Source organism: Podarcis tiliguerta (assembly GCF_965153285.1).
Source record: "Podarcis tiliguerta genome assembly, chromosome: 13".
NCBI classification, from domain to species: Eukaryota; Metazoa; Chordata; class Lepidosauria; order Squamata; family Lacertidae; genus Podarcis; species Podarcis tiliguerta.
The window spans coordinates 38,495,684-38,511,459 of record NC_139546.1 but is presented as its reverse complement, the minus strand read 5'-3'; the positions used below and the strand labels follow the sequence as shown (position 1 = coordinate 38,511,459).

Here is a 15,776-nt window from a genome sequence, read left to right as displayed (position 1 = left end):
GTTATTTTTGTTCCAGACTATCCCTATAATTAAGGGGGGTAACCTATTTAAAGAATGGCAAAGAGCGATTTCAAGATATATATGGCAGGGCAAAAAGCCGAGAATACAATTTAAACTTTTAACGGATACTAGAGAAAGAGGAGGCTTTGCCCTGCCGGATTTGAAGTTATACTATGAAGCATCATGCCTTTGCTGGTTGAGAGATTGGATAAAATTAGAGAACAAAGAACTGTTAGACCTGGAAGGATATGATAATAGATTTGGCTGGCACGCATATTTATGGAAAGAGAAAAAGAAGGTACACAAAGGTTTTGGAGACCACATCTTCCGAGGTCCATTAATTGAAGTCTGGGATAGGTACAAAAACCTATTAGAACCTAAGATACCACACTGGTTATCACCTCTAGAAGTTATGAGTGTAAGGAAAATCAATATGAGAAGTGATTGGGCCACGTATGGTCAATTATTGGAGAAGGAAGGAGGGAAATGGAAAGTGAAACCATACGAACAGGTTAAAAAGCATGTTTATGATTGGTTGCATTACTATCAGGTCAACGAAATGTTTAGGAAAGATCTGAAAGAGTGGGGATATGCTGAGAAAGAGTCAACTTTCCAATCTGAGATAGTAGATAAGGAAGCTAAAAATTTGTGGAAAATGTACAAATTGTTGTTAGAATGGAACTTGAAAGATGAAGAGGTAAAATCGGTAATGATACACTGGGCCAGGGATTTTGGGTATAATATACAGTTGGAAGACTGGGAAAAGTTATGGAAGGAGAACTTAAAATTTACAGCATGTATGGCATTGAAAGAGAATGTGATGAAAATGTTTTATAGATGGTACATTACACCGGTAAAATTGGCCAAAATGTATAAAACATGTAATAAGTGTTGGAAATGTAATGAAAAAGAAGGATCATTTTATCACATGTGGTGGGAATGTAAGAAAGTGAAAGACTTCTGGGAGTTGATATATAATGAGTTGAAGAGGATTTTGAAATATACTTTTACAAAGAAGCCAGAAGTCTTTCTGTTAGGTATTATAGGAAAGGAGATTAAGAGAAAAGATAGTAAGTTTCTCCAATATGCAGTGACGGCAGCGAGGATGTTACTGGCACAAAAATGGAAACAACAGGAAATACCGACAATAGAAGAGTGGAGGTTTAAGTTGCTAGAGTACGCAGAATTGGATAAGATGACTGGAAAAATTAGACACATAAGAGACCAAAAGTTTACAGAAAACTGGGGGAAATTCGTTAATTATCTGGAAAAATTAAGTGATGGTCAAATAACGCTAGAAGGTTTTAAAAGAGCACTGTGATATACGCGAGAGACATTGTTAAAAGGAATGATAGAGAAAAGATATAACCAATGACAATGGGAAAAAAGGAAATGCGGAAACTAACAGTGACTATGAAAGATTTACGGAACAGCTGAAGGAAGTCGAAAACTAAAGACTTGGAAATGAGAATGTGAAACAGGAAAATAATATATGTGTTGTTTTGTTTTGTCTTGTTTTGTCTTGTTGTAAATTAATAAAAATTATTAAAAAAAAAAAAAAAGGAAAAGGCTAGGGATTTTGTGGGAGAATTCTTAAGAGCTCAATGGGCTAAAATTCACAGTGGGTAGCATGATGAAGAGGTGGATCTAGTGTGTGGCAGCTGTGAAAAAGTCCAATTCCATGCTGGGGATCATTAGGAAAGGAGCTGAACTTAAAACTGTGAATATCATACCATTTTGCAAATCCATGGCCAACCACATTTGGAATGCTGTGAAAGTTCTGGTTCCAAACCGCAAAAAGGACATTGTAGAGTTGGAAAATGTTCAGAAAAGGGCAAGCAAAATGATTGAGGGGATGCAGCAACTCCCATATGAGAGAGGCTGCAGGGCTTGAGACTGTTTAGAGAAAAGGTAAGAGAGGACATGATAGAGGTTTATAACATTATTCAGGGTGTGAGCAAAGTGGACAGAGAAATGTTTTTATCCCTTTCTTGGTACGCTAGAACCAGTGAGCATCCAATGAGGCTGGATGTTGGAAGACGCAGACAGATAGAAGTCCTTCACACAGCGCAGAGTTAGACCATGGAACTCACTTCCACAGGAGACAGTGCTAGTCACCAACAAGGGTGGTTTCAAAAAAGTTACTGGACAACTTCATGGAAGACACGGCTCCTTGCCATGATGGCTGCGCTCTCCCTCCTCAGTCAGAGGTAGAAATGCTTCTGAATACCAGTTGCTGGAAGCCACAGAAAGGGAGCGAGTTCTTCCACTTGCAGGTTTCCCACAGCCATCTGGCTGGCAGAGGTGAGAACAGGATGCTGGTCTGATCCAGCAAGCTCTTACTATCTTATAAGGCACAGGTTTTGGCATGAACTACTACCTGGAGGAAGGAAAAAAGGGATCATTGAGTACATGTGTGAAGCTATTAAATACTGTCAGGAAATGAAGGGAAAAGAAGCCCCCAAATTTCTAAAGTGTGGGACACCTTTTTCATTTCGTTATACATCATTTCCCAGAAGGTCTTAATCCTTGGGCACGTCCACCAAAGGTGAAAGCAAGTACCTTCCGTCTCATTACATTTCCAACATTTATTATCAGGCAAATGATAAATTTTTGCCAGCTTGACTGGTGTTATGTACCACCTGTAAATCATTTTCATTAAATTCTCCTTTAAGGCATTGCATGCTGTAAACTTCATACCTGTGGTCCATAACTGTTCCCAGTCAGCCATCATAATGTTATGCCCAACATCTCGTGCCCATTTAATCATAGCAGATTTCACCGTTTCATCTTGAGTATTCCATTTCAGCAGCAGGTTGTACATTCTTGACAAATTCTTAACCTTGGGTTCTAACAATTCTGTTTCTAATTTTGATTTTTCCACCTGGAAGCCTAATTTTTTGTACAGCTCTAGAATGTTCCAAGTGGTGGCCTATGCAGGTAATCCTAAAGTATTACGGTGGGTGCAGGCAAGGGGTTCAGGAAGTTAGAAAGGGCAAGTTTTACCTAAAGTGAGAAACACATCCCTAAATTTGCGAGAAGTTTCACTGATGTACCTGTTCCCAGGCAGAGCAAGCTGTCCCCCAGTCATGTTGTAGCAAAACTCCCCAAACTGGGGAACATGAGACCATGTGAATCAGGGGTAGTCAATATGGTGCCCTCCAGAAGATGCTGGACTACAACTCCCATCTTGCATGACCATGGGAAGTGCTCTTCCGTAAGCCTCAAATCTGAGGGACACAAGACGAAGGGCTGATTGACACCATTAAATGCATGAATTCCTCCAAAGAATCCTGGGAACAGTATTTTATTTAGAGCATGGTGTATTTCAGCCCTGTGAAGGGCTAAACTACAGTTCCCAGGATGCTTTGGGGGAAGCCACATGCTCTAAACGTGCATTAAAAATGTGGTGTGGATGCACAACTAGATCCATGTCTTCCTATCTCCAACAACATTGCCCCAGAGCAAACAGCTTTTGTATGTACAGCAGCGGTAGCCAACACAGTGCCCTAAATAAACTGCAGGACTACAACTCCCATCATGCCTGATCTTTAGGAGTGCTGGCTGGGACTGATGGGAGCAGCAGTCCAACACCTCTAGGGAATCCTTATTCTAGCAAGGCAGCACCTACACTCTGGAACTGCTTGCCCATTGACAGCTGTCTTCTTTGTACGATGCTCAGTGCCTGCTAAAAAAAAATATTTGTTTAGGCAAGCCTACCCAGATACGTAACGCTGACACGTATTTTAATAGGTGATTTTATTTTAAAAAATATATTTTAGCTGCTGATATTATTACCATTTTGAATTTTTTAAACCTCAACTAATTTTAAACTTCTGACTTTTATTTAAAAATAATATTTTTTGTTTTATACAAATAGCTTAGAGATTTTTTTCTTATAACTGAGCAATACACACATTCTGTTAAATAAAAAAGATAAGCCAACTACTCAAGGGCACCAGGTTGGTTATCCCTGACGTGTGGTTTTTATCCTCTCATCCCCACTGCCCCCATGAAGAGATTATGAATCCACCACTCTGCATTGGGGGGGGAAGGGGGGGCTGGCAGGTGGCACTCCATTTGCCTTCCATCCTAGCAAGTTTTGTGAGCTGGAATTCCTTCTTTCTTACTCAGTCTCAGAGAGGGAGATGAGCCTCTCTGCCTCAGGCCTGCAGTTGATGGCTCTGAGCACATCAGCCGCCACCTGCACAGCATCTTCCATGTAGTAACCCAGCAGCAGCAAGCTCAGGTCCATGACATCCGCCTTCATTAGCCTCCCTCGAGGGATGTTGTCATAGCCACCCCTGATGGGGGAATCACTGAGACTGAGCTTGAACCTCTTGAGTTCATCCTCATCCAGATTCTCCAGGACGGACACCAGACGTTCTCTGATGGTCCTCACCTTCACTCTGCACTGGCGCCTCCAACAGCAGGGAAAAGCAGACACAAAACAAGAGAAGCTCAGCAAAGGGATATGGGAAGGAACTACATCATCAGGAGGTGCTGTCCCCTTCCATGACTGTGACTGGCACTGAGGGAGGGGAAAGAGGGGTGGCCTGAAGTTGCTTTGAAGTTTAGAGAGCCATCTTTGATCAGCGATCGGAGGTCCGAGCACCACAATGCTGGGATTGGAGCTAAACCTCCTCCTGCTCTGAGGGGAGCCTTGCATGCAACTGATTCGTAGAGAGATACCCAATTTAGCTTCTGTTGACTTTACACATTTGCATATTCCTGCTCCTCCAGCAACAGCAGTGCAGCCAATGTCTAAGCAGCACGCCCCCCCCCCAACATCTGCTGTCTGCCTATGGCAGCTGCTGTATTGTCCCTAATAGCAGGACTAGCTTTGTGTGAGGAAAGGGAATGTCAAGCCCTACTTGCTTTCCACACCATGTCCTGAGTCAGTGCCACTTGATGCAGCATGAGACCGAGTGCAGGAAGAAGCACCTGGAAAAGAGAAATTTAGTGGATAGGTAGGAAACAAGGAGGGATTATGGGAAAATGATAATTATGGGACATGAACCTGTGCCACGCTTTCGGGTCTCAAATTATAGCAGCGCATTGTGCAACATCAAAATTTTCTAGCCCCCACTTCTCACCTTCCATTCTACATTATAGCAGTGTGGGGTGCCAGGGGGCATAAGCCCCACGTGCACAATTTTTACAGGGCCCAAACCAGACACACAGTGATCCCTGTTCCACCCTGCCTGCCATGGGGGTCTCCCATGATCCTTCCTTTCTTCTGTGGGAAGAGAGTGGCCATTATGCCGGCTTTTAAATCCATGAAAACTTTACCCACAAGGCCTCTACCCTGGGAAGAAAGCCACTTTTAAGGACTCTGTGCAATAAACCTTACTGTGTTACACTTATATTGCCACTTCATAACAAAAGTTCTCTAGCTGGCTCACAAGGAAAAACAAAGCAACAAGAACACACATTAACATGCAGTTAGAAAACCAATTAAACCTATTAAAAACAATATTTTAACAACTGACGCTAAGTTGAAAACTGAGAAGCCTAGGCTGTAACACATACCAGGAGAAATCACGCGCCCATTCAGGGATCTCTGTCTGACCCTGCCTGCTGCCGGATGTTTCTGTGCTCCCATTGGGAGGAAGGTGAGATTTAAGTATGAGGAAATAATTAAAACCTGCTGACCTTGTGCTGCATGTAGAAGAGGAGAAGTCATCTCAGGGGACTTTAACTCTTCTGAAACAGAACAGGAAAGAGGCAGTCAAAGAGGGAATGTGATTGGCATGTCCTTTATCACCCTGCCTCCCAAATTATGGTCCAACCTTCTGATCTTCCTCCATTCCAACTCACTTTGTGTCACATGGGCCTCCCAGATGAGTTTATTCTTGCGCTTGTCCATCACACGGAAGTTGAACGTGTCTTGCATTTGCTCAGCAGACAGTTCCACATATTGCTGCAGCTTGTCAGCATCCAGGTATTGAAACTTCACTTCCTGTGGGGAAGCATTAAACCAGGGTGTCAGGGAACTGCCATCGGAGCGGGAGGCGGAGAGGAGGCTCCCAGACGATGGTGGAGAAGGTCCTAGTAGGAGGAGGGATAGCCCATCCGCTGGGGAAGGTAATCAGCGCAACACCAGTGGAGAAGGGGAGGAGATGGAGGAATCAGAGAGGTGGCTCCAGGACTCTTCGCAGGAGACCAGCGGAGAGGGTACTAGTACTCCGTTGCCCACACCCACCTTGCGCAGAAAACTTTCATGCAGGCAACGGGGGAGGAGACTGGGCGTCAAACAGCTTCTATGCTGGAAGCGGTTTAAGGAACGCCCACTGACGGATTCTGCCAGCGACTGAGGCAGCCACGGAGCTTGAGGCTGTCCTGACAGAAAGGGTTCAACCATGCAACCTAGCCAGGAGTAAAGGCAACTTACGCACGAGCAACCCCTAGAACCATTACAGCAATCCGTCAGTCCCTTACGTTGCTTGTGCACAGCTTCGGAGGAGCGACAACATGAGCCTTACCAGGGGATCCGGAGGTTAGGAGGAGCAAGCAGCTGGAGGGGAAAGTCTGGTTGAGAGAAACCGAGACTTGGAACAGCATGTGGCTCTCCTAACGGCGCGGCTGGATGAAAGGCGGGCTCTGGATGCACAGGTCAGACCCACCCCCATCGCAAGGAAAGTACCGGGGTTGGTACAGAAGTTTGGGGGGGACCCCCAAGACTATAATGCGTTCCGAACGAAAATAGAGTATGCCTTGGAACTGCAGCATAATGACTTTGCGGACAATGGAGAACGGGTGGCATATGTGGTGGGGCATCTCCAGGGAGGGGCACGTGAATGGATTAGGCCCCTCATGGCAACGCAGAATACGGTCCTGAAGGACCTTAAGAAATTCTTCCAGGCCATGGATGCGATGTATTCAAGTGAAGTGGCACAAAGTGTGACTCGGCGGGAGCTGATGGGGTGCAAGCAGGGGAACCAATCAGTTAGAGAATACTGGTCATGTTTTGCCATGTTGATCCACCGGCTCGGGTGGAGTTTGGACTCGGAACCAGTGCAAATGCTATTCGAGGAGGGTTTTTCTCCTGCTGTGAAGGACGAACTGTCCAGGGCGCCCCGCCCGCAGTCCATGGATCAGCTGACCAAGGCTGTGCTTGTGATTGGAGTACGACAGGAAGCGCGCGCTCAGGAGAAGTGCGAGGGAAAAGGGGAACGTTGCCTTGACTACAGCATTCCTGAAATACTAAGGCAGCTTTCTCAGGCTCCTGAACCAATGGAGGCGGATGGTGCTCGCGCCAGCGGGGTTTCAAAGTCCAGTGAAGGTCACAAAAGGGAGGGAAAGGATTGGAAGACGACCAAGAAATGTTTTCTCTGCCAACGGCCAGGACACTTTGCCAGGGTCTGCCCTCAAAAGAAGGCTTGGCAAGGGATGGTGGGGGCTGCTGCCAGTGGGGAGGAGAAGGAGGAGCAAGAACAGGCGCAGGGAAACGAAAATGCCTGGCTGCCAATCAAGAGGGGCAGCGGCCAGGCCAGCAACCAATAAAAGCGCCCCAGCCTGAGCGCCCCAGAGCAGCTATAGCTGTAGAAGTGGTGCTAGAACTCCCAAATGGGCACGCAGTCAAGGTTGAGGGGTTGCTGGATTCAGGCAGCTCCTGTAATTTCTTCAGCAGGGACTTTGCCCTGGAGCACCAACTCCACCTACTACCTTTGGATTTTCCCTTGCAAGTGACCACCATAGATGGCAGGGAACTTCTGGGAGGGGAAGTGACACACCAGACCCCACCAATGCGAATGAGGGTTTCCAGGCACACTGAGACCATCGCCTTTCATGTGGCCACACTGGCAGGACCTCCAATAATATTGGGAATGAGCTGGCTGGCACTGCATGACCCAGTAGTGTCATGGCATCAGCAGTCAGTCACCTTTGGGTCAACTTACTGTTTGGAGCACTGTCTGGGGGGGGGGAACCCCAAGAATGACTGTGGCCAGGGTGGCTGGGCTGGCAGTGGGAACGAAAGGGGAGGTGCCAACACAATATGCTGACCTAAGGGAAGTCTTCAGCGAGAAAGAGGCAGACAAACTACCCCCTCATCGGCCCTTTGACTGCCAAATCAACTTGCTCCCAGGGGCTCAACTACCAATGGGTAAGCTGTATGCCATGTCTGACAGGGAGATGCAGGAGTTGCGGCAGTTTATCAACAAGAATCTGAAGAGAGGGTTCATAAGGGAATCAAAGGCGGTGGGGGGCAGCCCGGTGTTCTTTGTGGACAAAAAGGAGACTAATCAGCCCAGATTGGTCGTAGACTATAGGGCGTTGAACATGGTTTCAGAACCAGTGACCTTCCCAATGCCAAGGATTGATGACATTTTAACACAGGTGATGCGGGGGGAAAATTTTACTAAGCTGGATCTCAGGGGAGCGTACAATCTGATTAGAATATGGGAGGGGGACGAATGGAAAACCACCATGTTCACCCCCCTGGGGGCGTTTGAGTACTTAGTCATGCCATTTGGATTACAATCAGGCTCCGCCTGCTTTCAAGCTTTCATGCACCACGTGTTGGGCCCCCTGCTGTACAAGAACTGCGTGGCCTTTTTGGACGACATCTTAATCTATTCGGACAATGAGGAGCAACATGTCAGAGACATCAGGGAAGTGCTAAAAAGACTGCATAAGCACCAGCTGTGGGTCAAGCTGGAAAAATGCCAATTCCACGCCAGAGAAGTCGAATTTCTGGGGTACAGGTTGTCGGACAAGGGCCTAGCTATGGACCCGAGCAAGGTGCAGGCGGTGTTGGAGTGGAAGGCACCCAAGACCCGGAAGGACGTGCAGAGGTTCCTAGGGTTCAGCAACTTCTACAGGAAGTTCATCAAGAACTTCGCCCACTTGACAGCACCCATCACAGATTGTCTCAGCAGCAAGAAGAAGTTCGCCTGGACAGAAAGTGCCCAGCAATCCTTCGAAAGACTGAAGAAGGCATTCGCCTCGGAGGAGCAGCTCCTACATGTTGATCTGAAGAAGCCCATGAGGTTGGAAACCGACGCGTCCGACCGAGCCATTGGGGCGGTACTTCTTTTGCAGGCGGGAGCCAAAGGGGACTGGAGACCGTGTGCCTTTTTCTCGAGGAAGCTGAGCAAGTCGGAGCAGAACTATACCGTGTATGACCGTGAACTGCTTGCGATCTATGCGGCGTTTCGCCGATGGAGACATCTGTTAATAGGGGCGCAACACAAGATTCAGGTTTGCACTGATCACAAGAACCTAGAATACTGGAGGACCACGCGAGTGCTCAACCAGAGACAGATTTGATGGGCACAGAAGTTCTCCAAGTTTTCCTTTGAGATCCGATACGTTCCGGGAGAAGAAAACGTGAGAGCAGATGCGCTCTCCCGGAAGCCGGAGTACATGGAAGGAGAGGGACCGCTGGAGATACGACACGTGATCCCCGAGGACCGATGGGTGTGGGGGGGAGCGTTGGTTGGGAAACGAGAACTGGGGGAGCTTACTAGAAATGACGAGTTCGCTCAAACTAAGATCAGAGAACTCCGAGACGGAAGGGAAAGCCAGGGAGGGTTTGAGGAAAAGGAAGGGCTGTTGTACTACAAGGGGGCGCTGTATGTACCAGGGGGGACCCTGAGGGGAAGGGTACTCAAACAACTCCACGACAACCCCACGGCGGGCCACTTCGGGCAACACAAAACTATGCTACTTGTCACCAGGCAATTCTGGTGGCCAAGGGTAAGGGAAGATGTGCGAGAATATGTACGGGGGTGCGACCACTGCCAAAGGGCCAAGGGGGAGAGGGCGGCTCCTGCAGGGTTACTGGAACCCTTACCCACGCCGGGAAGACCCTGGGAGGTGGTGTCCATTGATTTTATGACAGATTTGCCCAAGTCGAGGGGGAAAACAGCAGTCATGGTAGTAGTCGATCTACTGACAAAGATGTGCCATTTCATCGCTTGCTCACATGCGGTGACGTCAGAGGAAACAGCCAGGTTGTTTGTGGAGCACATCTTCAGACTGCATGGAGTTCCCTCGAGAGTCATCTCAGATCGCGGGAAACAATTTACTTCCCGGTTCTGGAGGAAGCTCATGAGCTTGCTGCAGGTCGAGGTGGGGTTCTCGACGGCGCAACACCCGGAAACCGATGGGCAAGCAGAAAGAGCAAACGGGATACTCCAGCAATACCTACGCTGCTACTTCAGCGAGAGACAGAACGATTGGGTATAGAAGTTAGCGCTGGCTGAGTTTGCGTACAACAACGCTGAACATGTATCCACGGGAATGAGCCCCTTCATGGCCAATTATGGGTGTCACCCCAGGGCCTTCCTGGGGAGGGGGGAGGAAGGATGGAGTGTACCTGCGGCAGAGCAGTTTGTGGAAGAAATGGAGGCCTTGCACCAGCAACTCAGGTGGAACTTGGAGCGGGCCAAGGAGGTTTACAAGAGACAAGCCGACAAACACCGTCGGGAGGGGGAGACCATACGGGTGGGAGACCGGGTGTGGTTGTCAACCCAGGGGTTACCCCTAAAGGGAGGGTGCAAGAAGTTGCAACCAAGGAGGCTGGGACCATTTGAGGTAACACAGCAGGTGAACCCGGTGGCACTCAAGCTCAAACTGCCTAACAGCATGAAGATACATCCGGTGTTCCATAGGTCCCTACTCTCACCGTACAGGGAGGGGCGGGAGTTTCCAGAGCAAGGGGGAAGAGTCACCACCCACCCGCAGGTAGAGGAGAGGGAACACCATAACCAAGCTACGGAAATACTCGATTCAAGGTGGGGAGGGCGCCAGGTGGAGTACTTGGTAGCTTGGGAAGGAGAACCCGAGTCAGAAAACACGTGGGTCCCTGCTGAGGCAGTCACGGACGGGTGTCTAGTGGAAGAATTCCACAACCTGTATCCAAGGAAACCAAAACCGCTAGTGAGATTCTGGGAGGAGGAGTTTGGCACTACAGACGACGAAGAGGACTTCGTGGGTTTTCCTGCCTCCGAAGAGGAGGGAGGGGAGGTGTCTGAGGAAGAAGAAGCAAGCTGGGAGACTCACCCCACGGGAAGGTATCGGGGCGGGTGGGAAGCTGGTTTTGAATCCTCGGAGGATGACGACAGCTCCTTCAGGGGCTTCCCCACATCGTCGGTCGAGGATAAGGACGAGGTTATGTCAGAAGGTCAGGCCGGGGGTGGAGGGGGTCCTGGGGGGGAGGTGGATGTCAGGGAACTGCCATCGGAGCGGGAGGCGGAGAGGAGGCTCCCGGACGACGGTGGAGAAGGTCCTAGTAGGAGGAGGGATAGCCCATCTGCTGGGGAAGGTAATCAGCGCAACACCAGTGGAGAAGGGGAGGAGATGGAGGAATCGGAGAGGTGGCTCCAGGACTCTTTGCAGGAGACCAGCGGAGAGGGTACTAGTACTCCATTGCCCATACCCACCTTGCGCAGAAAACTTTCGCGCAGGCAATGGGGGAGGAGACTGGGCGTCAAACAGCGTCTATGCTGGAAGCGGTTTAAGAAACGCCCACTGATGGATTCTGCCAGCGACTGAGGCAGCCACGGAACTTGAGGCTGTCCTGACAGAAAGGGTTCAACCATGCAACCTAGCCAGGAGTAAAGGCAACTTACGCACGAGCAACCCCTAGAACCATTACACAGGGGTTGGGGGAAAAATTAGCCACGGACTGCTCCACTGCCCCTCAGACCTTGTGGCGGGCTGGAAAAGCAACACTGGGGGGGGGGGGGAGCTGGAAGAAGAGGCGAGGAGGGCAAGTAGCCCTCCTCCCCACCCCCCACCCCCAGCTTACCTTTCCTGGGGCTACCACCACTGCTGCTTCTCATGGGTAGGCAGAGTGAGCTTGTCCACGCCACTCTCTGGCCCACAGGAGCACCAGTGCAACCGTCAGCAGAGGGCAGATGAGAAGTGCAAAAGGGCTGGCTCTGGAGAGGGGCTGCTTAAAATGTCAGTCAGCCAGTTCAGTCCAGCCCCCTTCCTTCTCTTGGCAGGGTGGGGAGAAGCCAGGAGGGAGGAGGTGGTGCCACGGTATGTGTGATAAGAGTAGGGTGGGGATGGAATGGCACTGTGGGGGGGATGGTGCAGCCCGAACGAACAGAATCCCCACGCTGATCCACGGACAGACCATGGGCCGGATCTTGAAGGCAATTGGGCCTGATCCAGCCCGTGGAACTTAGTTTGCCGACCCCTGCATTAAACCTTATGTGGGAGTCAAATTAAGGTGTGACGAGGGATCTGGTGGAGTCCCCTCCATTCTCATACTTCACAGCCTTGGCTGTACCCTAGCAAAGCTTTTCATCATCTTTGTGCCTCACCTTGGGGCAAATTTTGGCACCATTTGTCTCCACAAAGAAGCGACAGCCAATTCTCAGAGGTCTCAGAGTGCAGGGGGGCTTCTCTATTTTCTGTGAACGACTACGTGGTTCATTATCATCAACCGCCTGGGAAAGGCAAAGAAGGTCACTTCTGAGATATGCAAAAAAGGTAACCAACTTCTGGAAGACTGGATCCCTACCCCTTGCTTGGCTCTGTTGCAGCTTGTAAGGTAGGGATGGAGAGTCTGCAACCTGTGGATTCCTATCAGCCACAGACAGTATAGGTCAAGAATGATGGGCTTTGTAGTCCCACAGAATTTAAAGGGACACAGGATCTCTATCAGTAATATAAAGAAAACTAAACCACTTTGGTAGTAGAGACCAAAATATGGACAGGCAATTTTCTGACCACCTGGGGAATTCTATTCTGGACCCCTGAATTTGTGGGATGTAAAACACAGGAGCAGTCAATTACAACATTCCTAGAGTATACATGTTAAGACATGGGGAGGGATGTCTGTCCAGCCAGCAGGTAAACTTCCTGGGACAGACTTCCTCCACATGTGACCAGAGGTGGGTGTGGCCTCACCTGTGCAGGTAATGATAAAACCACAGGGCAGGGGTAGCCATCTCTCTCTTGCCTCTCTCTCTGCCATCTTCCTTCGAAGAAGCAACATCTAAAGATGCCCTCTTGGCTCCCAGCCAAGAGAGGAGAAAGGGACCATCTTCCTATAAGATAGATTCTAAATGTATTTTACCTTTTTAAGCCTGTCTGCCTTCTGGGGTCCTATTGTGAACAGAACGTGAGTAAATTCTCTTTATACTTTTATGAAAGACTGTGTCATGTCTTGTATTTTAAGAGGGAACAAAGGGAAAATTACCAGAGTGATTGTTATAGAGGTTCTAGCGAACCTGAGCACAAGTTACCATTGCGAACTTAAAAGGGGAATGTCTTACTCTGCTGATATTTTGGGAGCTTGTTAGCACAAGTTGGATAAGGATATAATCTCACAATATATCCTCTCCTGCATCCCTGAACATTCCCGCATAATTGGCCAGCTTGACCTATGAAACAGCAGAGGTACCAGCTATCCTGGGTCACCCTGCTAACTCTCTTGAGGAGGCAACACAGGAAAGCATAGAAAGCATTATACTTTGATCAAAACATAACATAATATTCTTAGGAATACTTGAAACTGAGAAGGCAATTTATCTATCATGTGCCAACTTTGCAAACCAAAAGCAACATTTTCCCTCATGAGTTCTTGGAGAAAGCTCCTAGTAAATACCAAGCCAATTCCTAAGCAAATTCAGCAACAATGCTGTTGTCTATGGAACCAGGCATGGCATTCGCCCTCTGGAAAAGAGGCTGCCTAGCACTGGAAATGTCACTTTTAAACATCACTACTGGTGGAAGTCAAAGTAACTCAGTGAAGGGCAACTACTGATCTCTCTAGGGGCATATTGATGTTAGTGAGAAGTTTCGTAAATTAGTTCAAGCCAACACAGGGTGGTACAGTTCATGAGCCATAACACACTCTGATGCATTATTTTGCATAGCTACTCTGTCAGGCTTCTTATGATCAAGCAAATGATCGAGGCCATCTGGAATACCAATCAGAGTTGGAGAATCCCAGTTACCTTTCTCACGGAAGAGTCATTGGGTAGGAGGTACAGGTGGAATTTTGGTGGCTGGAACTGAACCATTTGATAAAGCAGTGCCACAGTGTGGACCTTTCTCATTAGCTTAAACAATGGTATTTCCGAAATGGCTCCATGGGAAGAGAAGTTTGGGTTTTCCAACACAACATGATACGACCCCACTCTGTTTGGTTTCTCTAGACTCATCCTCCCTTCCATAAAATGTGCAAGGTGGACTTGGGAACCATCTTTACCTGGAAAGAGGCACAAAAGAACAGGTCACCAATAAAACACCTTGTTTCAGTGAAATAAACCCTTTATTCAAGGAAACAAGGCCATCCCAGGATGCCAAGCCTAGTGAGCAGATTTGGCCCAGAGAGGAAATTCCCTAAGGCTCCTTCCCAAGCAATCTTAGATTACATCACCATGTCTGTATTTGCTCTGCCTTCTTCATACCACTTCTGATTCTGGGAGACGAATGGAGAAGAAAGCTGGTCACAGCAGGAGGGGAGACTCCCTGGCTTCTCAGCGGCCTGCCTCACATCTGTCTCCTGGCCCCCTTCCTCTCCAGTCTCCACTTCTGCCCCCAATTCTGCACTGTTCTCAGTCACAGCCTCTTCCTGCTCACTAAACCCTGTTCCCTCGCTAATCTCCAACACCACCTCCTCCCAGGCTGCTCCCTCTGATCCCTCGTCATTCTCCCACCAGCAATCTCCTGGCTCTGAGCCTTCTTCCCCTGGAGGTTCCCTTGGGGGTTCCCCAACTGGTGCCTCCCACCACTCCTCTGCAGCCAGCCTGTGCATGACCTCCCTTGAGTTTGGATGACAAAGCTCATTACTGCACTCATCCTGTTACATGCAATATTTGTTTTGTTACAAACTTTTTTGCCTGCCATACCTGCAAGACACAAGAAGTGAGGGAAGTGAACAGCTGCCACAGCCTCTGCTGGATCTGCTTCAATGTTGATCAAAGGCCCAGCAACAACCCAATTCTTCATGTTCTGTTCGGTCAGGTGCTTAGACCATGAATCAAAGTGGTAGGTGATGGTCACAGCTCCTCTCACCTCAAATATGACATCCGTATAAAAGCAAAGGAAGGATCCAGCCTCAGTGAAGCACAGTCTGAATGCCACAAAGGGAAAAATGGAAAGAGAAGTGGATTGAACAGCAGCCGGACACCCTCTGCATCTTCCTGATTGGAAGCAATCCCCACTCTAAACTCGACCCCCCCAACCTTCCAGGGAGGAGGAAGACAGTATTGGGGGGGTGTCTTTGCTCTCCTACTTTAAAGGCTCGCTGGGTTCTGGAAGATAGAGGGTCTGGAATGCTTTCTACTGATAACATGTTAGCTGTGCGTTGCTCTGGCTCTCCCATGATTTCCCAACTTTCCCTCTCATCTGACTCTGAGCTGTGACCTGCCTCAAACCCCTGTTCTAAATCTATACTGTCTTCTCTTCTTCCTCCGTGGAAGGTTGGGGGGGGGGCGGTCTCCACCATTCCTCCTCTGCCCAGTCCCTGACACAGATGTAGTTTGGGAACATTTTCGAGAGGACCACCACATGTGATGATTGTGAGACCTTCATATACCAGATGTGTTCTGCGGAACACTTCTCTGAAACCTAAAAAGAAAATCAACTTTCCCTTAAAGGAGAAAGCTCTGCAAGATCTGAGAGAGACATTGCTCACCTGTATCTTTCATGACTTGTTTCTGCGTCCAAAAACACCTCTGGTCTGATTGTCTCTGGAAGATACTGTTACAAAATAATTTACCATTAATATGGGCACCAGACTCCTTTTCCGCCTGAAAGCAGGACATTCCTGTCTGTTTCTAACACCCATACGACCACACCAAGGA

The 15,776-nt window shown here is 48.5% G+C and overlaps 1 protein-coding gene across 2 annotated transcripts in view; it reads right to left on the bottom strand.

Moving 5' to 3' along the window:
• Window positions 1-1,568: 1,568 nt before the first annotated feature.
• The window catches only part of LOC310662767 (uncharacterized protein), a gene marked incomplete at its 3' end in the record, with an annotated part of 114,484 nt that continues 100,276 nt past the window's right edge, over window positions 1,569-15,776 (bottom strand). For both annotated transcript variants that reach the window (XM_083409858.1, XM_083409857.1), the window contains exons 13-14: window positions 4,131-4,421; window positions 1,569-2,376 (exon numbers count right to left, since the gene is read on the bottom strand). In XM_083409858.1, coding sequence (XP_083265984.1) covers window positions 2,343-2,376; window positions 4,131-4,421 — 325 coding nt within the window. The remainder of the gene's footprint in view (window positions 2,377-4,130; window positions 4,422-15,776) is intronic.